The following is a 25,042-nucleotide window of genomic DNA, read 5'->3' as shown; positions in this document are numbered from 1 at the left end:
GCAGCAGATTTCCCTGAGATGTGCGTACCTCTCCACCTCAAAAAGGTCATATTGGGATGCGTGAAGCATTAACTGTGTGGTTCTGGCCCATCTTATAGGGATTTGAAACTGGACAACATCCTTCTGGATGCAGAAGGTCATTGCAAGCTGGCCGACTTCGGAATGTGCAAGGAAGGGATTCTGAACGGTGTGACCACCACCACATTCTGCGGGACTCCTGACTACATTGCTCCCGAGGTAAGACCATGGACAAAGGGCCGCCTCCTCCTGTTGCCAGGGCTGAGGCCTGAGTCCATCTGCATATGCCAGGGTCATCTAGCGGTGCTGGGGAAGGCTCTGGAAAACCAGAATGGATTCCGGGGACGAGGGAGAAAAGGAAAGGTAAAAGGCTTGCTGATTTCTCCATGAGGAAGTGGTGGTGATGGGGAGATAATGGTGAACTGAGGGTAACAGGCCATTCCCCAAAGCTGGCCAGGCCCTCCCTGAGCATCCTCTCATCCCAGTCCAGAACTACCAGCGAAACTAGGACCAAGAGACGTTTGTTGACTTGTATGATTGCTGTCATTTTTTAATAACCAGAATAAAGGAGAGCCATTGATAAAGGCAGTGATTAGCTTTATCAGCTATAATTTGCCTACAGTGAAACCAAGAAGTAGTTGCCATTTCTATCAATCAGCAGTGATTCCGCATAGCAGGCGCACAAGATTGAACAGGAAGAGGAGAGTGCCTGGGCCTCATTTTAATAGAGATCAGAGATGTTCATGGTGAGCCTTGCCAATAGGTTGACTTTCATGGGAGTTGCTCGGGTATTTTGTTCATCATAAAGTATTTGTTTGCCTTCAGTTTCTGCGGGTCAGTCTAGCCTAGACTGAGAGATATCTACTGTGGTATGATTCAGATTTAAGACACAGTCTATCATAAATACTTAATAAAAATGGTCCTGAGTGTTCTGACACATGTGAGATGAGAAGGAAGTACCAGTCCCCTTTAAACAGGGTCCATGGTGGGTAGGGGTTAGCACAGCCAGATTTCATTTCCTTCCAGTGGGCTTTGTTTGAGCACCTGCTAGACACAAAGCGATGTGGGGATGAAGAATTGACCAAGACCCTGGTGGCTCTCCTAAGATGACTTTGTGTCTAAAGAGAGTGACAGATAAGTAAACAATGAATTAAGCAGAATAAGTAGGTACACAACACAAGATGGTAACCTCAGGGATCGGGGGGTGTTTTTCAGAGCACTTGGTGGATGAATTGAGTTGTAGAGAATCAGCAGGATTTCCTTTGGTGGTATGGAGTGGGGAGCTTTCCTGAAAACAGCAGGAAGGACTGGAGTGGGCGTGGGGCAGGCAAGGAGGCTCAGTATCCCTGGGCTCTGAATCCTTTAAGGCAGGGTTGTGCTTCTAATCTGGGTACTCCCAAGCTCCGGCACACTAGTCAGTCTTTTTGTAATGGTTTGTTGAATGAATAAATGAATGAGAACTTGTGATACTCCAACATGAGCAACGACCAGGGGATGAGAACATTCTTGGCCATTTTTAGAAAGGAAGATAGTGTGGCTAGAACAGAGGATTTCTTAGTGCTCTTAGTAATGAACAAGATTAAGAAAAAGGACCAAGGAAAGTGGCCTTTATTCTGTAGGATCTGTGGACCCACTGAGGGTTTCCCAGTAGAAGGAGGGTCACATCAGACCTGTCCCAGAAAGAAGACAGGCAACAGCAGTGTAGATCAGAAGCTAGAGGGTCGGGGAAGGATGGTCGAGAGTCTTTCCACAGCCCAGACAAGACACGGGGAGGCCTGAGGAGGGTCATAGAGTAAGGATGGTCATAGGTAAATTCTCACTGGAACCTCCATCTTCTAAAAGATCCGAAGAATAGAGATTTCAATGTCTGTCTCTACTAGTATGTTCTCTTAGCAGGGACACTAGGAATTTAACCTCCAAGGAGAAATCATTGAAAGCAAGTGCTCTCGATTGAGACTTGCTTTTTCTACCACTTTCCTCATTCACTCTTTATCATCAGAATGCTTGGTTCTAGGCCCTCTGTGAATTGATGCCAGAGTCAAAGGGTTGACAGCCCAGTGTACTAGTCAAGGACCCAGCCCAAGATAAACATTCACTTTATGATTAACAAAACACCCACGCAGGGGCTTCCCTGGTGGCGCAGTGGTTGAGAGTCCGCCCACCGATGCAGGGGACGCGGGTTCGTGCCCCGGTCCGGGAAGATCCAACGTGCCGCGGAGCGGCCGGGCCCATGAGCCATGGCCGCCGAGCCTGTGCGTATCCGGTGCATGTGCTCTGCAATGCGAGAGGCCACAACAGTGAGAGGCCCGCGTACTGCAAAAAAAAAAAAACGAAAAGCAACAAAACAAAACAAAAAAAACCACCCACACAACTTTCAACTTTCACAAAAGGCAATCCATTGGTGGAACTCACAATGAATGACTCTGGTCTGTGTTTAGAATGGGCCCTAGACACTCCTTCCCATTCTACACTTGTGCCAACTCTGCAGCATCGCCACTCCACGCAAAATGAAATCCCTGGTCTTACTGTAGGCCAATTATAGCTGATAAGGGTATCGCTACCTTTATCAAAGGGTCATTGGGAAGATTAAATGAAATTATGCCACTAAAGCATTTAGCACAGTGCCTGGCCCACAGTAAGTGCTGGGTCAGTGGTGGCTCCGTCACAGTCATCGTGGTCGTTGGGTTGTGCAGTGGGGTGGGAAAAGCACAGTCCTGAGAGTTGAGATTCCAGGCCAGACTTAACCCCTAATGCCCCCGTGTGATCTTGACCAAGTGGCAAAATGTTTTTGACCCTCAGGTTCCTCATCTTTCAAATGGGAAAACAATTCCTGCCCTACCCACCTCATCAAGCTATTTTGAGAATCTAATGAGATTAGAGCATGGAAATGCTTCAGAAAGCATAAGCCTGTATTCAGATAGGAGGGGTTGTGAGACACCTGGCTAACCCCGAAACCAGAGACACGTTCTGAGGCATTAGCTCTGCCCTGGGGCTTCTCTTCCCACGGTGTGCCCTTGGCTGACCTCCATGGCACCCCCCTCTCCTTTCTCCATGCCCAGCCCCCACTCCCCATCAAATGGCGGCCAGCCCTGGGTAGTGCCTGGCATCATCAGGCCCAATGCCTGCTCTTCTACCCCAGCTCTGACCCATCAAGGGGTTGGCTGCTGCACCAGGTGCCCTCCCATGACATGTGAAGCCTTGCCCTTCTCACCAGCTCCATCCGTGACAAGGCGATTAGGAAACAGATAATTAGGGCCAAGCCTAAGGGGAATTTTAGAAAAGATGCCACCCAAAATAGGAAGGCTCTGGAGGGGCCTGAGGAAGGGTGGGCAGGGCTGCTCTGTGGTTTCCCCAGCGCCATCCTGTCTGAGCACACACAGGGCCACCTGGAGGCCACCTCCCCACCACGCCGAGGAGGCACGGAACCCAGCTGTGCCACTCCCCGAGGCTGGGGGTGGGGTGGGGCTTCCTTAGCACCAAGGCCCTCAGAGCCCAGGAGAGAAGGAGGCATGCCCAGGAAGATACACACGGTGGGCACACCTGGCAGCCAGTCTCCCTGAGTGTTGGAACTGGGCTGGTCACAGGGGTAGATTCAGAAAAATGTAGAGCCCCTACCCTCTGGTGGCTTATGGATGGCCTGGGGAGACAGCTGACCATGAAAAAAGTAGCTCAACTGCTGGTAGTATGTGGAAAGTGCCTGCCAGATCTTAGGGCAAGGGTCTTAGGGTGTCAGAGGAGAGGAGAAAAGCTGGAGAAATCCAGGAAAGCTTTCTGGAGGAGATGGGTGATAACCATGACCTTGAAGGTGGTACCACGGTGAGCCAGGCTGGGCTGCTGGGTCTTACAAGGTTGAGGGAGTCTTGGGCTTTGGCTTTCCCTTTGCCTTTGGAACAGAGCAGAGTTACTGGCTCCTCAGTGGAGCCTGTAGCTCTGACCTTACAGATACCCTGTGTTGACCACTGGGCTGAGACCAAAGGTCCTAACCAAGCAGCTTTACCAGCCCCCAATAATTTAAAGTTGGCTGCATTTGCTCACATTCCTTTTCATTCTAAATTCTGAGGAGTCCTAAAATGTGCATGTTTTACTGTTTTCAAAATGCTTCTACCCATCTTTTGATTTAATCCCAAGCAATCTACAACCTCTAGAAGGTCATTTTGAGTAGACCCCAGACAGTCTAGATACTTGGGTTCAGCCTCCTCTTCCATCTTGGAATCTGAGAACTGAGCTGGAGCCTTGTTCTGTAACAAGTTACCTGAGAAGTTACCTGCCTGGGGCGTCCTGCAAGCTGGAATGGCCTTTGCCTATTTTGGGGGGGTCCTCAAAATACACCCCCCTTGGGTACATGCACTCCAGCCGTGCTTCTCCACAGCCTTCACCTTTTGGAGTTCTTTATAGAATGACAGCGCCGAGAGCAGCCAGAGATGTCCTCCCACCCACCCGCCTGTCTCTGGGCAGTGCCATGCCTAGTCCTGCTCTGACTGAGCATTATTTCTGCTCTGAGCCAAACACACACCAGTGACCTGCTACATTCTATATAAACGTGGAGACCAAACCTTATAGAAGAAAAACTGGATTTAGTAGCACCTTCTAATTATATAGGGCTTTGTATTTTGCAATAGGTTTTCAGAATCTTCCACCTTAATTAATCTTGTGAGGTTAAGCTGAGAATCTGAGCCTCATCTGATAAATGAGGAAGTCAAGTGACTGGCTTGAGATCACCCAGAAATCTAATGCCAAACTTGGAGTGAAACTGGATACAACCTGGTTGATCTTCCATCTCCTTCCAGCACATGGCCAGTGCTGAAGAAAAATTGGGATGGGACAGTTACTTGCTTTTCAAAAAGTTCTGCAGCTTCTTGACTCAGAGTAGAATTCCTCTTGTGCACTGACGTTCTGATTCTGTTTGTAAAACTGCAGTCCTTACACGCCGTTCTGCAGGAAGCCGATGGTGTTGAGTATCCAGCATCATGTCATACGTGCATGTAACCTAAGTGACTTTGACTCCACACAACTTGGTCAGAGGGAGAAAAGAGAGAGAGGCAGAGAACGTAGATAAGAAAAATAGCCACCGTCAAAGATAAAATGCACCAGACAACCAAGGAGAGGACTTGATTCGAGCTCTTGGAATAGGGAGAATGTTTATGGAACACCTCAAATAAAAAGAAAGGGGTCTGGGGTGTTATGGAAGCAAGAAAACAAGGATTCATCAGCGAGCCACAGGAAAGTCATGGGTCTTTTCTCAGAATATGCAAGAGCATAGTGGTCCTTTATGATTAGAACACAAATGGGTGGAGAGATTTATTAACTCTAGTTTCTTTTCCAAGAGCACAGGCCTCCGTAAATTCAGCATTGTCACCATTTAAAGAGGACTAAGATTCTGCTCACCCTTCCACTCCGTGAGCCGCGCCCTGGGCTGAGCGTGCAATGGGAGACCCAAATTTGCTGCACGCGCTCATTCACCCCAATTTTAGTGTCAAAAATTTGCACAGCTTTTTACATGGCCCTCAGTTCAAGTCAGGAACTTCATCTGGTGCTCAGGCAAAGAAGCAGCAATTTGTTCCCCCCTGGAAGACAGACTGTGGGTATTGGTTTTTGAAAGCTGGCCCCCAACATGGTGCCTCCCAAACTCAATTTTCACTCAACTTGCCGATTTAGAACCTAATTTTATGTAAGGCAGCTCCGCTCTACAGAGGAGCAAGCGTCTTCCCACAGGCGCTTGTGGCGCAGGTGTAGCCACAGAGGGCAGCCTTCGGTGGACCCTGACGTTGCCCGTCTCCCAAACAGATCCTGCAGGAGTTGGAGTATGGCCCCTCGGTGGACTGGTGGGCCCTGGGGGTGCTGATGTACGAGATGATGGCTGGTCAGCCCCCCTTCGAGGCCGACAACGAGGACGATCTGTTTGAGTCCATCCTCCATGATGACGTGCTCTACCCGGTCTGGCTCAGCAAGGAGGCCGTCAGCATCCTGAAAGCTGTGAGTCACTGGCCCTCACCCACTTTCTGCTCCCCTGGCTTTCCCACCTCTCTCTCTCCCCGCCCACTCCTCTTTTCTCTCTCTCTCTCTCTCTCTCTCTCTCTCTCTCTCTCTCTCTCTCTCTCTCTCTCCCACCTCTGCTCACTGCTGAGTCACCGTTGGGAGCTCAGGCCCACTGCACCCGCTCCTGCCAGAAATGGGGTCTGGGACAAATTACTGTTCTTGTGGGAAAGGGACACCATGTCTGTGTTTCCCAAGGAAGGCTCCATGCACCTGTGTCCTCCAGTGCTTTAGAGGGGCCAGAGCCAACCCCTGCTGCACTGGGGTCACCCCTGCTGCTTGCACTCTGGGGCCTGGACCCTCCTTCCTTACCTGCCACCCGTGGCCTGTCTTCCTCCGGGGCCCGCAGTGGGGGAGGGAAGGGAGGCATTGTGCACCTGTGTCCACGACAGCATCGCTGATCAAAAAAGACGCGTCCACTCAAGATCCCGGTGGCCATGCTGGATTCAGATGTTATAGAGAGACTGTCCCCCCACCCCGCCAACAAATAGTCCCTCACAGGTGACAATGCTTAGTACTTGCTCAGCACACCCGTTGCTGCATTGTAAGACACTTGTACTGTGGCAAGTAAGTGAAGTTACCTGTCCCCCTTGGAATGCTGGGGGAGCTGAGGTGCACGGAAGGTAAGCAGACCAGCTTACCTGGGAAGGGTCACCCCGATGGGCTGAGGCCATGACAGCCCAGGAATCTTGACTTCCGGTGCTGGCTCCTTTCGTCCATCAGAATGCCCCAAAGTTCAGAGTCGGCGTGCCTCAGTCACAGAATTTGCCATATCCAAATACCCGCTCTACCGTGATTTCATTTTCTTGTTTTTTCAATGAAGTCCCCAAATCTACCTAATTATATGTATTCTATACAGAAATGTTATATAACTATCATAAATGGAAAGAGTATCACTTGTCATAATTAAGTAACATGAATTATCCCATGAAAATGGTAAAAATGACCTAAAATCATTTCACAGGTATCTGGCAGGGGACATGTATCGTATTTTGGAAAATGCCACAGCAGAACATGTTGCTTCTTTCTGCAGTTCATTTTTTCCTTCCTCTTCCCTTCTTTCCCTCACCTCGTTTCTTTCCTCCCTTCTGCATCTATTTCTCTTTCCCTCCCTCCCTCCCCCGCATTCACTGATTCAGTGAACGACTGTTTGTTGAGTGTTTCCAGTGTGCGGGGCATTGTGCTAGATGCTGAGTAAGCACTGGTGAGTGTAACAGCCGTCATCCCTGCCTTGTGGAGCTCGTGATCCAGTGGGAGAAGGTGGGCAATAAATAAAAAACACATCCATATGTGGTCACAATTGGGATAAGAGCAGTGAAGGAAGCAAACAGATTATGCTCATTCACTCATTCATTTATTCAACACGTATTTATTGGGCATCTAGGATGTGCCAGACACTATACCAGGTGCTGGCTAAGGAAAAACCTGTAGCACCCGAGGCAGCCAGAACACCCCCAGCAGAGCTGGTCACTCACCCTGGGCCCTGAACACCAGCCTGACATACTTTCCTGTGAGCCCCCTGCTGGCACCCCAGGTGGGCCCTTTCATTATGGATGACCTAGAGCAATGGTCTTCAACTAGGGGTGATTTTGTCCCCCATCATCCCCCAGAGACATTTGGCAACGTCTGGAGATGTTTTTAGTTGTCAACAACTTGGAGGGGAGGGGTGCTATTGGCATCTAGGAGGTAAAGCCCAGGGGTGCTGCTAAACATCCTGCACTGCACAGGACAACCCCCAAACAAAGTAGTATCCAGTCCAAAATGTCATTAGCACAGAGGTTGAGAAACTTTGACCTACAGAGATTCAGAAGAGGCCGTGCCTGTGTCAGCTGGTTGGTGAGGGTGAAGTCTCTGGGAAAAGAGAAGAGCCTCTGGCTCGGGGTCAGCTTCCTGAGACGCTAAAACCTGTATGTTTATCCGTAGCCCTGATACTTCCCCTCCCAGAAGTGGGAGGACAGGAAGAGCTGAGGAAGCAAGGAGAAGTCTTCTACTCCCTTGGCCTTGGAACACTTCACTTCCTCACATTGTCACCTGATTCTAGGGCCAGGCCAGGTTTTCCATGACTCTGGCCACTGATTTGTGTCTCTGAGGGCTTCTGCCTACATGCAGAACTCTCCAGAAGGCCATCTGCACCAGAGTTATGCAGTGCACAACCTGTGCAACAGTAAGTGGCAGTCCTGCTGCCTCCCTTCCTCAGCACTGTGCCCCGAGGCCCAACCTTCAACCCGCTGTTCACTCATCTCAGTGTACTGAGTGCACAGTGGGAGCCAGGCACCGAGCCGGATGCTGGGAAGATTGAACTGATTCCTATATCATAGAGCTCACCAAGGAGAAGAGATGTTTAGACAAATTATAATTTAAATAAACGAGAAGCATGGTGTCTTAGATGTCCACAGAGTGAATCTGGGGAGACTTCACAGAGGAGGCAGCATTTTGACTGGTTCTTAGAGGATAGTTAGGGGCTAGAAAGGGGCCTTGGACCAGGCAAGTAAAGGATGCAGAAGGCGAGTGAGAAAGACTGGCTACAGACTGAGTAGTTTGTGTGTGCCAAACTAAGGGGTATGGACTTTATCCTGTGGGCGATAGGAATCGGGTGTGTAAGAAGGGGTGACCTCTGTCAGCTGTTCGATTAGAAGGATGAAGTGTGTTGGCACCATTCCTAACCCCTCACTCTCTCGTCCATGGCTCCCCTGCCTTTCAGGGGTGCCAGGCAGGAGGCAGGAGCAGGCTCCTACTGCCCAGGAGAACCTCCCTTGCTGATGAAGCCTAAAATGCTATCATTATAGATTTATCCCTTTGGATTATAATTTGTCCTCTTAGGTTCCTTTGTTTAAATCTAAACTTTCAGCCTTCACCCCATGAAATATAATAGTCAGGCTCTGACACACATGCACACACACACCCCTACCTTTATTCTGGGTGGCTATCAGAAATACTTCCACTTACCAGCACTGATTTGTTTCAAGGTTATGTTATTATACATCTGCTCAATGAAATTAACATTTGCCGTCAGGACTGACTCATTTAACAGGAATAATCATTTCACCTGGGTGTGTGAGGTCACAAGACACCAGCCAGAAAGTACAGAACACATCAATGTGTTTTTTACAGACAAGCATTGAGAAGCAGTAAGCCTTTCTTTTTCTTGTTTATCTGTTAATCTATGTGGGGTTTTGTGCTAGAGATTACAAAGTCAAATTTTTTTTAAAAGTAGGAGGGCCTAGGTCCAGGAAGAGGAAAGAGGAGGAGGTGCCCTTGATAATTGACCTTAACATGAATATCTGGTCTTCTTTCCTTCCCTCAAAAAGGACTGCTGACCTCTCAGTATGAGTTTATCAGACCTCAGTCTCCCTGATGAGAAGACTTGAGAATCTGAGGGGGAATCAGAGGGTTAGAAAGAGTCTGAGTTCCTAATCCTGACTCCATACCTTGCTGGCTGTTGGACGTTGGCCAAGTTACTTAACTTCTCTGTGCCTCAACTACCTCACTTATAAAGTAGGGATCATGATAGTACCTCGGAGGGTCACGCTGGATGAAATGAATCAATACGTGTATATGTAATACTATGTGTAGAGCACTGGCTGGCGCACAGTAAGTTCTGTGTAAGAATTAAATAGCACGCTGAGGGGCAGAGCCCCCGAAAATGTAGAAAATGGGCTTGGGGGGGTGATGCTAAAGATACCGCCTTGGCTGAGTTCCATCTTCCCCTCACAGCCTGTGCCTGCCGGGCCTTTGTCACTGATTCCGTCTCTCTCCTCATCCCCTCAGTTCATGACCAAGAACCCTCACAAGCGCCTGGGCTGTGTGGCGGCACAGAACGGCGAGGATGCCATCAAGCAGCACCCGTTCTTCAAGGAGATCGACTGGCTGCTCCTGGAGCAGAAGAAGATCAAGCCGCCCTTCAAACCTCGAATTGTAAGTAGGCCCTGAGCTCGCTCCACGGCGCGGGCGGGCCTGGTTCCCATGCGCAGAGATGAGGGTCTGGGCACATTTTACGGCCAACATGACAAGGGCAGGAGATCGCCAAGAGGCCCCCTAAAAGAGAGTCTCCTCGGCCCTGGGAGTTTACTGTCGAAAACACATAACCGATAGCGGTAACCAAGGTGATGATTTATATGGGACACAGAAGAACCTTTTGTACTTTAATCAAATGTTATTTATCTTGATCAAAAATTATAGATGATACTGGTTTTCCATGTGTGGTAGCAATATAAGGTTTCCTTATAGATAAGCTTTTTGTTTAATGAGTCAATTTAAAGGAAAACAGTATGTAACTAATTGTCGCAGTCGTTCTGTGGAGCGAGCACACAGCGTGAAGCTGAGGCTCAGAGATGTGGCCATTTGAGGAAGACTGCCCCCCCAGGCTGCCCATGGGTGCTGGCTCTACAAGATGCTGTTTCTTCAGGCCACACCTCTGCCCTCTCCGATCCGCTCTCCCTTCTGCCTTCTCCCCAGCCTCAGCACACACTCCTTCCAGGTTCTTGGGCCTGTTTTGTGCTCATGCCAGGGAGGAGGGTGCAGTAAAGGGTGTTTGAAGCTCAGAGGTTGGAAAAAGGAATAAGCCTGTCGATTCCGGGCTTAACTCAGAGACCGTGTCGTGGCAGTGACCTTCTGCTGGAAGGGGAGAGCGTCGGCGGTGCTCTCCTTGAAATTAGAGAGAGAGAGTGGGTGTGGGTGTGCATGCGTGTGTTTGTGTGTGTGTGGGGGGGAATTCTTAGCTCTGTTGGATCCTAGCCCAAGGAGGCAGTCATTGAGGCTGAAACTTTGGGTAGCCAGCTGGGTAGTGTCCTGGGGGCGAGGGAGGGTGTGTGACATAGGAAGTTACAGGGAAGAGCCCCAGAGTCGTGGGGCTGGGGTCTCGGGCAGGGAAGACCTGAGATGATCCGGTCGGCCCTCAGTCACCCCACATTCTGTCAGAGGACCCCTTCTTCCTCACTTCCAAGTACAGAAAAGACCCTCCTGTGCTTTGGGAGTCATCAGAGAGGAAGTCTACTGTGTTCCAAGACGTTTTCTCGGGGGCAGTGGTTGAGAGTGTGGTGCTTCTCAGAAATGTTTCATGTCGGGGGTACCTCTCAGCTGAAGGGTGTGGTCTGGGCCTCAGCCAGATGAGAGCATGGCAGGTGAACGGTCCCTGGACACTCAGTCCTGTCTCCATTCCTCGTTTGCTTCCTTCTTGGGTTTTTATGATTTTCCCTGGCTGGCACACAGCCTGGAGCAGGCTAAATTCAGGTTTACCTTCTTTCTCTGTTAGCATCACCCACAGTTCTGGGGCCTGTCGTGCCAAAAGCCCGTGCTGTGGGCTCGGGACAGGGCTCGCCGTGTGTGTCAGCCTGCCTGAAGGCCGCCCCACCCCGTCCCGAGGGTCTCTGAAGGTGGCCTTTAAGGACAAGGTGAGCTGACAAGGTTCCCCAGACAGAGTGAGGGGAAGCAGGAGACCAGAGGCCAGGCAGAGGGGGAGAAACTAAAGGCTCCGATCTGAGCGTGAAATGTTATTTTAGGTTCAGTCTAACTTAATCAACCCAAAGAAAATTGAGAAGTAGAACTGAGTAAGGAATCCAGGCCCAGCAAACAGGAACCTGGGACGAGAGCAGGGACCAGTCGGCCAGTGCAGGGCTGCAAGATGACTTGGACTCCAGTCTAGACACCAGCTCAACGAAAGGACTGGACACTAGCTTTGTGGGGGGAGGGGAGGACTGGAAGAGCAGCTTTCTCCCGGGGATGCAGCCTGGAGGGGACAAGCGCCAGGGCACCATCAGCAAAGTGTGTGAAGAGAAGAGGGGGCCTGGGTGGGGCAGAGGCAGACAGGGAGTCTTTGCCGAGAGGCCATAGGGAAGCAAGGAATTCGGGAAGCTCTTTGTGATAAAAGGCGCAAGGAAGCTCTAAAGGGTGGATTCACAGAGAAGGGCTCTCACTGGGGTAGAATAGTGGCAGATGATCACTCAGATCCAGTGGAGGTGATTCCTCTGAGATGGCCAAAGACCCGAGTAGCTCTGGTCTCCAGGAGCTCTTCCCAAAGCCCTAGCAATGCCGGGGGCTCCTCAGTGGGGCTTCCACCCTCCAGTCTGAACTCTGAGCCCAGTGAAAATGCAGACCTGAGCGGAGTGACACTTGCAGCAGTCCCTGGCTTCCCTGGAGAAAGGGGAGGGCAGGAAGGTCAAGTGTGAGATGTCTGTGGACCTGCAGGGTGGGCAAGGAACCAGACAGAGGGAGGGGGAGGGATGAAGCGTGAACCAGGAGCCGAGCAGGTGACCCAGTCCGCTACCATCGAGCTGCCCCTGGCCAGAGGTGCAGGTGCTCCTGCGGTCAGGGGGTGACGGCCCCCCAGGAACCAGCAGTAGAAGCCCTTCCTGTGGGTCAGGTCTGTGGGTCAGGTGGGACCGCCTCTCTACCTAGAGCACAGGGGCCCTGTGTTTCCCTTCCCAGGGCCTCTCGAGGGTCCCCAGCCTGGGACCAGAGGGCAGGACTCTGCTTGCTTCCTTCGCGAGGGGCTCAAGTAGGCTTCCAGGGGCCGTCCAGGAGCTCCCACCAAGTTCAAAACTGTCTTAGCGTTCCTAAAGACTGAGTTCATCATTGCCTTGGAAGTCATCCTCTGTGCATGTTCCTACTCGCCCGCCACAGACCCCCAGAGTCATCCTCAACACTGTTGGGGGTCAGGGGAGAGGGCGTTTATTTGGTTGGTTTGAATTCAGTTTGGAGGAGAGAATTAGAACATCCAAAGGAAGGGTAAGAAGGGAAACTGTGTGTGTATATGTGTGTACAAGAGGTGTTTCTGGTCACATTTGGAGCTGAGTAATGTTGATCCTTACTGAGTTCTCGGCTATAGGTCATTCAGGGAGTATTCAGGTTATTTAGATCTCTGATCACAACTATATCCTTGGGACTAGAGAGTTCTCTCCAGAGAAATACTGAAATCGGAAAAGAAAAGAATAGTCTTCACCTAGTTAGCAGCTTGGAAAGGTGTCCCAAATCTGTCCCTTAAATGAAAACTCGTTTCTGAAAAATGTTCATGGCACCACCCTGCGTCACCTGTGGGCTTGTATACAACAGAAACAGATTGTAAGTTGAATTAAAGCCCACTGCAGTGGCGGACATACTGTGTTTCTCACCTCTAAAAGCCCTGTAAGGCCAATGTGAAAACTCACACAGGGGTTTATAAGCCATCACCCCCTCTAACCATCTCAGGACTCACCGCGGGGGTGTGGGACCTGCCTGGCTCAGATGCCAGTGGTGAGCACGGCTCTGTGCTCCAAAAGCAGGGTCAGCCTCACCCCCAGACGGAATAGATGGCCACACACAAGAGGTCATTGGAGAGACACTGGGAAGCTGAGGTATGTCTCCACAGAAGTCATCTTCTGCTCATGGGGCAGGGAGTTCCAACACAGCACAGGCTTCCCGTGGGCTTCAGGTATCACATAACTTGAGGACACATCAGATGCCTTCGGAGGAGAGCAGCAGAAGAAAGGTTTTGTTGGAGGGAGGAAAGAAAACTGGTTGGGAGCCTGACATTGGGAACAAGTGGCCAAGATGGTGGGCCGCAAGCAGCCAGGGATGGTGTGAGTTTCTTAGATCTTAGGGACAGACTCCGAGTTAAAGGAAAGCCACTGTGAGAAGGAAGGGGACAAGTCTATGAGCAAGCATCTCCAGCCATGCACCTTGGCGGTGGCCTGGAGAAGACACTGGGCATGAGTTTTAGCAGCAAGGAAAGCAATGCACAGCCTCCCCTATCTCACCGGGCTGAAGATCCCTGGGGCGTTCGGTCGAGGTCCTGGGGCTCGTGAGGGAACTCCAGGACTCCTCTTGCTCCCTACACATGCCCCGCTGATGTCACACCAGGATACCACTAGTCCCCAGAATCCTGCTGAAGAGCTACTCTCCACTCGTCAGCTGGCCCTACCGAATCTGAACACCCTGGGGGTCATCCTACCCGTCTGATTCAGGAAGGAGTTGGTTTTGTCTGGCTGTGGGGAGACTGGGTGAGATCATGTCATCCAGTCTAGGAGTTACGAAGAGACAAGACATAGTGGCCTATTTTCCACAGCTCCTCCTGACCGTCCCCACTCCCCCGCACGGACGGAGCCCCTCCACAGCTGGTGGGCACAGCAAGCCTGCACTCTGCCCAGGTTGGCTCAGCTAGAGGCTGGGGTCCATGGATCACCCCCACAGGGGCTGAGGATATGGCAGGAGAACAGCTCCCAGGCCTGGTTTCCATCCCCTCTGCAGGAAGCCTCGCCCCTCTAAAGATATCACCCAGGAGACTGTCCAGATTCGTAGCTGGAATTTGGCCTCTGGGCAGGTTCCATCCCATACTTCAATTGGCTGCTGTCCCCTCCAGGCCTTTGCCTTCTTGAGATGTTTGCTGAGCTGAGATTTCTGCTCCCTGTCGCCTGAGCCTCCGTATCTAACCACTGCCCTGACTCGCCAGCTGTCAGTATTCCACTGGGTTTCCTGCCTTCAGCTTTTCATCCCTTGGCACTAACCCCACCCCAGGACATTTTTCAGTGGCTTTTGCTTCTGCGTGGAGATTTCCTTCTCATCTTTCCTCCCAGCTATCTTATCTTATATATTCTCCCTCCTCCACTTTCCTTTCTATGCTCCTCCTGTCCACCCTTTATCCACCCACATACTCGACTAATGTTGCACAAGCAATGTGCCATCAACACCAAACCAGAGACTTGGTGCCATCATGCACTCAAATCAGTTTTCTGGGGGTGGCTTGCTTCAGAGCAAGGGCATACAGCAGTGGACAGGTGGGGGAATAGAAAAGCCAGTGAGGCTGGATCCATGGCCTTTGGTGTTGGAAAAAGTCGCCAAGCATAGAATTCACTGGTCTATCCCACTGGGGATTTGGTTCCAAAATGGCGGCATCATTTGCTGCCGTTAAAAGTAGCCCATTTAGCTTTTGTGTTGCTGTTGGGCTTGCCTTCCTTGGGTACTGTAGGGGAGAGAAGTGATGTGTTTGGTGTGGTTGAGGGGCATCATCCAACCTTGTAGATCTTGGAGGTATTTTGCTCACTCCTAGCTTCTCTCCTGCACACACCTCCCCAGTCCCAAACGCATTAGGCTCTGAGATTATGACTCCTGGGGCTTCGGCACTGGAATGGGGGGAAAGCCAGCAGAGGAGGGAGAGGTCTGCCTCCCCAGCAGCCTAGCTGTCCTCAGTGAAAGCCAAAGATAATGAGGGAAATGCCAGCCAAGTAAACTTCTCTTTGTGTACGTGTTCTCTCTTTTCAAGTTTGCTTCAGTGTGAATGTCCCTCTTTAAGGTAAGGCCTCCAGAGTGGGGAGTCTTTCCAGGTAGGTGAGCCCTCAGGCCGGGTGACACGGAGGCCCCTTTCAACCTCATGATCTGTTCCATCCAGCCATCCACACTGCATGGCGGGACCCCCAAGGGAGGCCTTTCCTGCATGCTCCTGCATGACTGGGCTGTGCTGAGAGAAAACTGGGAAGTGGGCCTGAGACCCTCACACCCTCACCAACTCAGCGGCCGGAGGAGGAGCCCTGCTGAACAGGCAGCCCCTTCCCCTAAAGCCAGCCCACTGGCCCAGGGACCTCCTGAAAGCGTGAACCATAAAGACAGAGCCCCGGGGACCATAAGAGGCTGTCCTCATCTTCCACCTGGCAGAGCAGGAATGGGGCCCAGTCAGTCCCTGCAGACATGTGAGGACATCCCGCTGGCCTGTGTCCATGCCAGAGTGAGAGCCCTTAGCCTCCGAGAGGCTGTAGGGTCCCGCCAAGAGCCAGGATGCTGGCCTGGGGCTGGAGGGCATGGGAAAAGTCCAGGAACCTGTTTTCAGTAGTTGGCCCAGGTGACGGCATGGAAAAGTGGACAGGGCACTCGCTTTCACCCCAGAGAGACCTGGGTAGGAATAAAACTGCTGTCATAGTATAGTCGTGTGAACCTGGGAATTCACTTCCAGCCTCCTAGAGCCGCGACCTCCTCGTGTGTAAAACGGGGTTGAGAATACCCGCTCACAGAATTGCTACAGGGTTAGTTTACATACCTCAGATGCTTTGCATACTACAGATTCTCAATACATTTTAATTCCTGTCTCTCCATTCATCACCCCCAACCCAGCCTGTTAAAGCCCCTCTCCCTCTTATCCCAAGACTCCAAGAATCAGGAGTTAAGGATTGCAGGAGGTGGTGTGGTATTTGGAGGCTGGGATGTGGAATCAGATGCAGCCAGGTTCCGATTGGGGCTGTAGGATCTTGGGAAAGTCACCTCGTCTCTCTGAGCCTCAGTCTGCTGATCCATAGAATGGGGATGATAAAATCTACCACACTGGATTGCTGTGAGGAGAGGAAAAGCTAATGACGTGAGAGGATTAGGAGAGCCCTTCATACACAGTGAGTGCTTGGGATGGCACTGATGCTGATACTGATGGGGACAGTGGGGGTCTAAGCTGAGGGAGGCCGGTCTGGATAATATTTCTGTCCCAAAGGGGTGGAGGGGCCAGGAGATGACACCCTGTGCTCAGGGGAGCGGCCCTCCGTTACAGGGCAGAAAGGCAGAGACTGGCAGAGAACACAGTTCAGACTCTGCCCAAGAGCCTCCTGGGGCTTAATTCTGGCACAGCCACTGGTCTGAGCTGGGAGAGTACTAGAAAGAAGGCGCTGCAAGCCAGTTACTCACCCCAGATGCCAATATTCCCAATCCTTTGACCCTTGGAAGACCCCCAAGTTTCCCCAACTTTTATTCTGTGAACTTGCTCACCAGCTTTACACTTCTTGCCTTTGGTCTCGGCAGTGTTTTTGCTGAGCACGGCTGTGTGACTCTCAGTGCCCCAGCCCTGAAATGGTAGCAGTCACAGCTTCCCAAGTATTTCTAAGCTAAACAGCCTCAGTGGGGCGTCTTTGACTCTACACAAGAGATTTCTCCATCAGGGAATTCTGACTGCAGGAGCGGCCCTGTGGCCAAGGGCTGGAGGGCCCACCTGTGATTCACTTTGGTCCTCCCAGCATCCACCCCAGGGGAGGGATCTGCGCATTTCCAGATGCTGGAAATGCCCTAGGCTGGGCATTTCCATAAGCTCCAAAGTTTTTATTTATGACTTAATAGCTGTGAGGTTGGGATTTGCCTTCATGGATTCACCAAACTAGTGTACATTGAATATAATCTCCCCCTGCCCCATGAACACTTAAGGTAACACACACATCCTACCTGGGAGCATGGGACCTACTAGGCTGTGCCTGATTGAAAGTGGGGAGAGCAGGAGCCATCAGAGAAGCTTCTCGAGAGTTGCTGGATCTTGGCAGAGAAAGCCAGGAAGGGTTAGGAAGAGAGAACTACACGGGACAAAGCATGAAAGGGAAAAGGGAAAGGCAGGATTCAGATCGGCTCTTTTTTTTTTTTCGGTACGCGGGCCTCTCACTGTTGTGGCCTCTCCCGTTGCGGAGCACAGGCTCCGGACGCGCAGGCTCAGCGGCCATGGCTCACGGGCCCAGCCGCTCCACGGCATGTGGGATCTTCCCGGACTGGGGCACAAACCCGCATCCCCTGCATCGGCAGGCAGACTCTCAACCACTGCGCCACCAGGGAAGCCCTGATCAGCTCTTTTTAATGGGTATTTAGTGAGCATGTGCTCTGTGCCTTCCGGGAAGCCCTGGAGGGGGAGGTAAACATAGAAGAAAAGAATCCTCTACAAACACGAACACGTTCACACGTCACCGTGTGGCGTGAGGAGCTTAGATGGCAGGAGGAGATACTGAACACGAAATACCTGAGGAATACCAGGCAATGGGATAAAATTCAGGATTTGACTTTGGGAGGGGAGGCTTGAGGTTTGCCTGTCGAGGTTAGAGGACAGAACGGGAGAGATGGCACGAAGAAGATGGCCTCCCCAGTCAGGCCTCTGTGGGTCACAGAAGCCACTTCCCACCCGAGGTCTCATAGAAGATCTTGTCCAGGAGGGCCGCGTAGCTGGATGAGCAGTGCCCTCCTGCCTGTCTCTGCAGAGAAGGCTACAGGCTGGTCCTGCAGCCAGGGTGGGGGTGGCATAGTGGTCAGAGGCTGGATAATGTGCGTCAAAGTGAAAGCAGATAGAATCTCAAGCTTTTCGCATGGAGGGGCTCCGTCCTCCAGCCCTCAAGCCAACATTTGCTCTTTGAAGGGTGTAGGCACCAAGGGACATTTTGCCAGCTGACAGGGTTCCCCCATCCACACCAGCCTACAAGTCCAGGACCTTGAATCTCCAGGGCTGCATCTGTCATAGCGGAGGGAAGCTCTCGGAAACCCAGTTTTGCATCTCGGGGGATCAGTGCCCTGTTTACTCCCCATTGTTTGTGCTGGGATAAGGGGTGATGACAGAATTGGATTTGGCCTCAGCTTGATGCTCAAACGTTTAATTCTAGAGTTCCAGGGTCAAGCAAACACACATTGGGTTTGTGAAGCTTCATTAAGGTTGTTCATCAACCTCAGTCTCTTCAAAGAGAGAAGACCTGGCTCACAGGCCTGCATCTTTTCAAGCCTGCATGTTACTCGGGCTCCTCCTTTCTGAGATGTACTCCACCCCCAAAGGGGTTTTCTTGAGCACAGAGCTTGGATGTCAGTGGAGTATTTCGGGTGTGTGAGCCCAGCTAGGTGTGGGGAGGAGGGTCCAGAATGACGGGGACAGTGAAATAAGATCATTGCCTGAAGTAGGGAGATGGGCAGATAAGACTGGAGTGGCGATTGTCAGCTGAGATGACTTAGAAAATAAACCAGACCTTGACTGGGAGCTTCAGCCGCTCCTTCCTTCTCCCCGCAAGCAACTGACACCTCCCCTAGTGCTGGAAACGACAGGATTGATGGTCCTCCCGGGGAGGTGTGGCAGATTCAGGCTACGGGTACCCAGGTACCTAGGATGTGGGTGCTCCAGAATGATCCAGAATACCCTCACCCCAAAACAGGAGATTTCAGAACTTAGCCCCGACTCTGTATCACAGGCAGTGAAGCTAAGAGGAAAACACCGGACGGAGCTGGGTCCAGGTCCCTGCTGTGAGGCTGTGAAACCCTGAACAAGGCACTGAATCTCTCTGCTCCTTTCCTGTAAAGTGAGGGACACGCATTGTCCCTAAGGTTTCTCCCAGCCCCAGGTACTCTGTGTAAACGTGCTCCAAGAGGGCAGGGATGTGTGCAGGTTTTGAATTAACTTTATCATAATAACATTTACAGAGCTGAAAAGTTACGTGTTTAAAGTGTCTATTTTGATGCATTTTAACAAACCTATGTAACCACCGGCTCATGGATGTAAAGAACATATCTATACCCAAGCAGTTCCCAGGTGTCTCTGACCCCGACAGCCCCTGATCTGCTTTCTGTCCCTGGGAAGGAGATTTCTCTTTCCTAGAGTTTCACGTATATGGAGTCATGTTGTATGCACTCTTTTGTGTCTGGCTTCTTTCACTCAGCATCATGTGTTTGAGACTTGTATTTTTAACTTTTTATTATGGAAAATTTCAAGCATGTACAAAAGTAGTGAGAAAAGTGGAATCCCCACGTGCCCATCACCCAGCTGCAAAGACTACTAGCAGGCTCTGCGTAATGTGTTAGGGGAGGGATTTGTTTCTGTTTCATTCACAGCTGCGTCCTCAGCAAAAACTCTTGGCACATAGTAGTAATTCATGTATCCATGTGGAATGAATGAATGAATTCTGTAGATCTACAGTGTTTTTCCAGCGAATGTTTCTCTCTTCGTTCCATCTCAAAATTCTCTTCTCACCTTTTGTGGCCCAAGATCTATCCCAGTATGTGCCTGGGAATTTGGGGTGATAAGATCCTGCATTAGGAAACCTGAAATTGTTGAATGGTAAGAGAAGGTGGGTGACCTCATCGTGATTTGAGAGGCATCTATTAGAGTGTTTACAGTTCCCGTTTCAAAGCCAGTAGGCAGAGCAACAGTCAATCCCAGGCCAGGAGAGCTTGATCTCCATCCAGGACATGTTCATAAATACGGGGCGGGGGGTTGGAGTGGGGGATTGTTGAGTGCAGGATCAGGGCTTTTGCCAGGACTGATTGGAAAGTTTCTTCTTTGAGTACCCAAAAGCATCCCTAGAGTAGCTAAACTCAACGGCTGTCCACAATGACGCTGCTTTGAGAAGTCGATGATAAATGAAAAAGCCCCCCCCCCCCCGCCCCAGTTAGAGGCAGAGCGGGGCTGGCTTTGCCACTATGTGTCTGCCCACTTCCAGCGGGAGCAGCCGCGGGGCCTGCTGCACGTCCCAGCGCACGGGGCCAGCTCGCTGCAGAGCCTGGCACAGGGGCTCAGGCCTTGGGCAGGCCACAGCAGGCAGGGTGGTGTCTCCTCCTAAGGCTTTTTATTCCTGCATATCGACATTGTATTTTCTACACATTTTCAGCTCCAGACACCCCTGCTGGGTGCCCCTTTACCCTACTTCCAGGTCTACCCATCAGTGGGTTGTAAAATCAATTTAGTGGGCCAGGTGCAGAAAACATTTTTAATGAAGACTAGGATAGGGTAGAATTGGGTCGAGTAGAGAAGAAGAGAAAAGGAAAGAACAGAATAAAGTAGAGAGACTAGAACGTAGACTGCATCACATATGGTAAGGGTAAAGTGTAGCAAGCTGCATCTTTTCTTGGGGACGGTGGAATGAGGTGATGTCCGCTAGGTCACATATAACATGTATTTCTTAATCATATATAACACGCCTAGTGGGGATGGCGGCCTCATGCATCGTGAGGGACACAGGGCAGAAGGCAGTTGTTTGCTTGTTGGCTGATTGGTTGGTTGGTTGGTTGGTCGGTTGGTTGGTTTTTAACGCAGCAAGTATGCTATTGGCGGAAGGCAGTGGCCGGCCACCTGGGCTGGGCCCGGCGCTTCAGCCCTTTTGCACAGGTGACCGCCTTGACGCCTCTCAGCGGGAGACAGGACGGCACACACCAGGGACCCGGCCTGGGGTCAGAACAGGCTGAATCCAATCCTGGCTCCACCCCGGGCGGGCCCACCTTGGGCCAGCTGCTTGCTAGTCTTTGCAGTGGGAGTTGGGGTAGCTGTGAGGTTAAATGCATCAGGCGGGTCTCCATCCCTGAGCTTTAGTATGTTGTCCACACGGAGGGACTGAGCCGTGCCGCTGCTGGAAGTACACGGCAGGCCCCCGAGCAGAGCCTCTAGCCTGTGCAGGAGACAGTTACTGAGTAAGTCGCTTTTTAGCCCCACTTACAAGGAGGGCCAGGAAAGAGAGGCACAGGGCGATCAAGGTATGTGAGGGGGACCAGCCTGGGTTGGGGATGGTTCCCCAGGAAGGGGCATTTCTTTCCCACAGAGCAGTTCCAGACCCTTCTTATGAGCAGCAGGATGGAGGCCCTGTGGCCTCAGGAATGGTTTCCGAGCTCCTTTGCAGCATTTGAGAGGGAAACGGGCACTCCTTTCCTCTCATGTCTTGTCTTGGAGGGGGCGGGCTCCCCTGTGTGAGAAGAGCTCTTGCTCTGGGCCGTCACCTGGGGACTCAGCAGGGTCTACTTAGTTAAGGTCCGGCTGTGAGCTGGGTACTGCGAGTGACAGAAGATGCAGGTGGCCCCGAAATGCTACTTGCCTTGCCAGGGAGCCAAGGTTCTTGGGGCACTTGGAGACACCTCTAGGCCATTTAACAATCCACACTGAACGTCGTCAGGGGCCATTGAGTGCTGTACAGACTATGAGGGTGTGTCCTTAACCACAGGCCCAAAATGACTCTTGGCTGAAATGTATGCTTTATACTTTTTTTTTTTTTTTACCAAGTTTTAACAGCAGATAGTCACAGCCGAAGGTGTGTCCACGTGTGGCCCTGGGCAGGCCTGGGAGGGTTTCAGGAGGCAGGTGTCAGCACCACCCTTCAGAACTGCCCAGAAATGTCTCCTTCCCTAAAAGGAATGAAGAAATGCTGTGTCTGTGAGGCTAAAGCTACGAGACAAGTGGTTCCACCTGGTCTTGAAATAGCCTTAGACAGAGAGCCTGCGTTCGGGAGACTTTTCCCAACCATTTTCACAGGGACCCTTCGGCCTTCCCACGGAGCGCCACACAGGCCAAAGGCAGCGCCCCATGTTGGGGGCCTCCATGGTACGAGGGACTTGAGCAAACAGGGACATTTCCGGTCCTGAGACTGCTTCCCAGGGCTTTCTGCTCTCTGTGGATTCCTCAGAGTTATTGTACCACAGAGAATTTCAGGCCTTGTTGGAGGGGAAACTTTGAAATCTGTGACTCTTAACTTAGCAGTGAAGTTGCCACCCCTTCCAGAATCTGCTGCGGTGAACTCTCTCCAGGAAAACCCAAAAGTGCCCATACATACAGCACACTGGATTGTATTTCACGGGGTTCCCAGAAGCCCTGAAGTCCCTCGTCTAGTACAGGGGTTGGCAAACTCTGACCCACTGGCCAAATCCAAGCCACTGCCTCTTTTTGTGCAGCCCTCCGACTAAGAATGGGTTTTACGCTTTTCTTCAGTGGTTGAGGAAGAATGGTGACACCTGACCATTATAAGAAGTTCGAATATCTGTGTCCATAAGTAAAGTGTTACTGGGACGCAACCCGTCACTGACGCTGCGTCTAGGGCTGCTTCGTGCCACACGGCAGAGGGGAGTGGTTGTGACAGAGACCCCAGGGCCCACAAAGCCTAAAATATTTACTAGCTGGCCTTTCACAGGAAACATGCCATCCGTGCTCTAAGAGTGGGAACCCAGGTCAAGAAGTCTTGTTTGTGACATTTTAGTTTTACTTAAAATGATTGAGCCATGGAATATACAGGTAGAAGCCGCTTTGGAAATCGCCTCAACAAGCTCCCCACTTTTATCAAGGACCACATCCCCTGCTTCTGTGGGAGCAGGGGATACAGGGAGTTGTATCTTGGGTTCCCCTTTCAAGCTTCTGTAGGTTTCTAAGCTGGTCCTGCCTTCCAAACGAACCTTCAGGTAGAAGCCCCAAAATCTTGTTGAAAAAGCACCATAACAAATGTTCCAGGTTTGGTAACAGCTTCTTTATAACAGGGATACCTGCCCTCCCCTGTAAAGGAGATCCCAGAGGGCTGAGTCTATAGACCCCTATAAACCACTGATTTACAGACAAATGGTAGTTGGCTGAACTCCTTTGATCACTGAAGTATTTCTAGGGGTGAGGGAGGAGGTTAGTGGTAGCTAATAGGAGTTTCCAAAGCAACTCTTCAAATGGAATTTGTAAAAATGTGGATTTTTTAATAGTCTGGGAAACAATTACGAGGGGACAAGGAGACAGGGGGAGTAGTTGAATTCCATCGAGCAGTGGATTTGACAGAATTCAACTGTAGTTGGTTGTTCAGAATGCCTGTTGGTCTGAGGGACTTAGTCCATTTTATTTTATTTTATTTTTTTTTGCGGTACGCGGGCCTCTCACTGTTGTGGCCTCTCCCGTTGCGGAGCACAGGCTCCGGACGCGCAGGCTCAGCGGCCATGGCTCACGGGCCCAGCTGCTCCACGGCACGTGGGATCTTCCCAGACCGGGGCACGAACCCGTGTCCCCTGCATCGGCAGGCGGATTCTCAACCACTGCGCCACCAGGGAAGCCCTCCATTTTAAAAATACATTTACATATGCAGACTGCCTCAGGAGTGAAGCGGCTTTCCCTCAGACGTGGTCTAGATGAGGCGGTGGACCAGATTATGGGGGAGGGGGCATTCGGCCTGAGGCTTGGGTGGGTCCCCATCTCTGTATGCTAGCAACAGAGGCCAGCCTGCTGCCATGATTCTCTCCTGTGGACCAGGGAATGGCCAGGAACCAAGGGGCTTCCCATTTTTACATGTCATGAAGCTAATCATTTGTGCCTAAAAAGCAAATGGGTCTTGATTTTCTTTTTCCCTAAAAGGTGGAAACACAAATTTTTGTGACCTAAAATAGAGGTCACAAACTGGAGAACCGAGCAACCCATTCAACCAGGCTGCTCTATTTTTAATTGAATTCGTTGGCAAAAATTAGGAGATCTAACATGAAAATGTGTCTGGGGTATTTGTGGGGAATTCAGAAGACCTAGGAACCCTGGGTCTGTGTTCCTGAAGGAACACATCAGCTGCTGAGGCGTGCACTGCCCACTTTGCCCCCAGCTCTACAGCTCCCTGTGGACACACACACACCCTCTGGCTCATTACAGAGAATAAAAGAAATGATGTCCTAGCCAGCACTGCTAAAAGTAAAATTCATCTTCTTTCTTCCTGTTTGTTTTTCTTGTCTTGCTTTATTCCAGAAAGTTTAAAGGTAGCCCACTAGGATATACAAAGCACATACTGTAAATGTAATGGCAGTGAAAATGAGGAAAGACAAACAAGGTTAGGAAGGCAATAAAAGGATCAGGAATGTCCTTTTGGGTGGGTCACAGTTCTGGCTCTTAGCTTTTGAGAGAAGACTGGTTAGTCCTAGTATTTGGAGTACACAGGAGAAGAAAGCACACAGCTTACTCCGGTGATACAGTGATTATTCAGTGAACTGAGATCAGGGATCATCCCAAAGACAACGCTCTTTGTTCTAACCATGCTGTTGTGATCAATATTGACAAAGAAGCAATACTAATAATTTACATTTACTCTCTGCTGTGTAATGTCCTCATCACTTAAATGTATTATTTCACTTAATCCTTATAACAAGTATATGGGGATGACTACTAATGTCCCCATTTTACAGATGAGGAAACTGAGGCACAAGAGAGAATTCATGATTTGCCCAAGGCCACAAAGTTTAGCGTGCACGCTAAACCACTAGGCTACGCTGCCTCTCAGAGGGCGACATCTAAAGAAACCAGTGTGGTTTGCCTGTGAGCTCTTGGGTATCCTGACTTTATAAAGACCTATATAAAATAACTAAGGAATGGCATGAAATTCAGAAGGAATACCAATATATTGTGTGACCTTGAGGGGAAGTTGAATCCAGAACAATTAGCCCCTAAATAGGCTTTCAGACTACAAAGAGTCCCTTTGAAACTGCTAAGAAAAAGAAGGAAGAAAGAGATCCACTGCTCCTTTACACAGAGGAACTCAACAAGGCTGCACATCAGAATCAC

At 50.8% G+C, this 25,042-nt stretch overlaps 1 protein-coding gene across 5 annotated transcripts in view; it reads left to right on the top strand.

Moving 5' to 3' along the window:
* PRKCE (protein kinase C epsilon) overlaps positions 1–25,042 on the top strand; it is a 513,985-nt gene that overhangs the window by 480,188 nt on the left and 8,755 nt on the right. For 3 of the 5 annotated variants that reach the window (XM_059079910.2, XM_059079912.2, XM_059079911.2), the window contains 3 exons: positions 99–237; positions 5,803–5,991; positions 9,820–9,966. In XM_059079910.2, the coding sequence (XP_058935893.1) occupies positions 99–237; positions 5,803–5,991; positions 9,820–9,966 (475 nt within the window). Of the gene's footprint in view, positions 1–98; positions 238–5,802; positions 5,992–9,819; positions 9,967–15,283; positions 15,314–25,042 lie in introns of those variants that run through there. The other 2 variants (XM_067007656.1, XM_067007655.1) reach the window with 1 other exon arrangement.

The sequence above is a fragment of the Kogia breviceps genome, chromosome 11 (genome assembly GCF_026419965.1).
Source record: "Kogia breviceps isolate mKogBre1 chromosome 11, mKogBre1 haplotype 1, whole genome shotgun sequence".
Lineage (NCBI taxonomy): Eukaryota > Metazoa > Chordata > Mammalia > Artiodactyla > Physeteridae > Kogia > Kogia breviceps.
The sequence above is the reverse complement of the archived record's forward strand: the minus strand, read 5'-3'. Positions and strand labels throughout refer to the sequence as shown.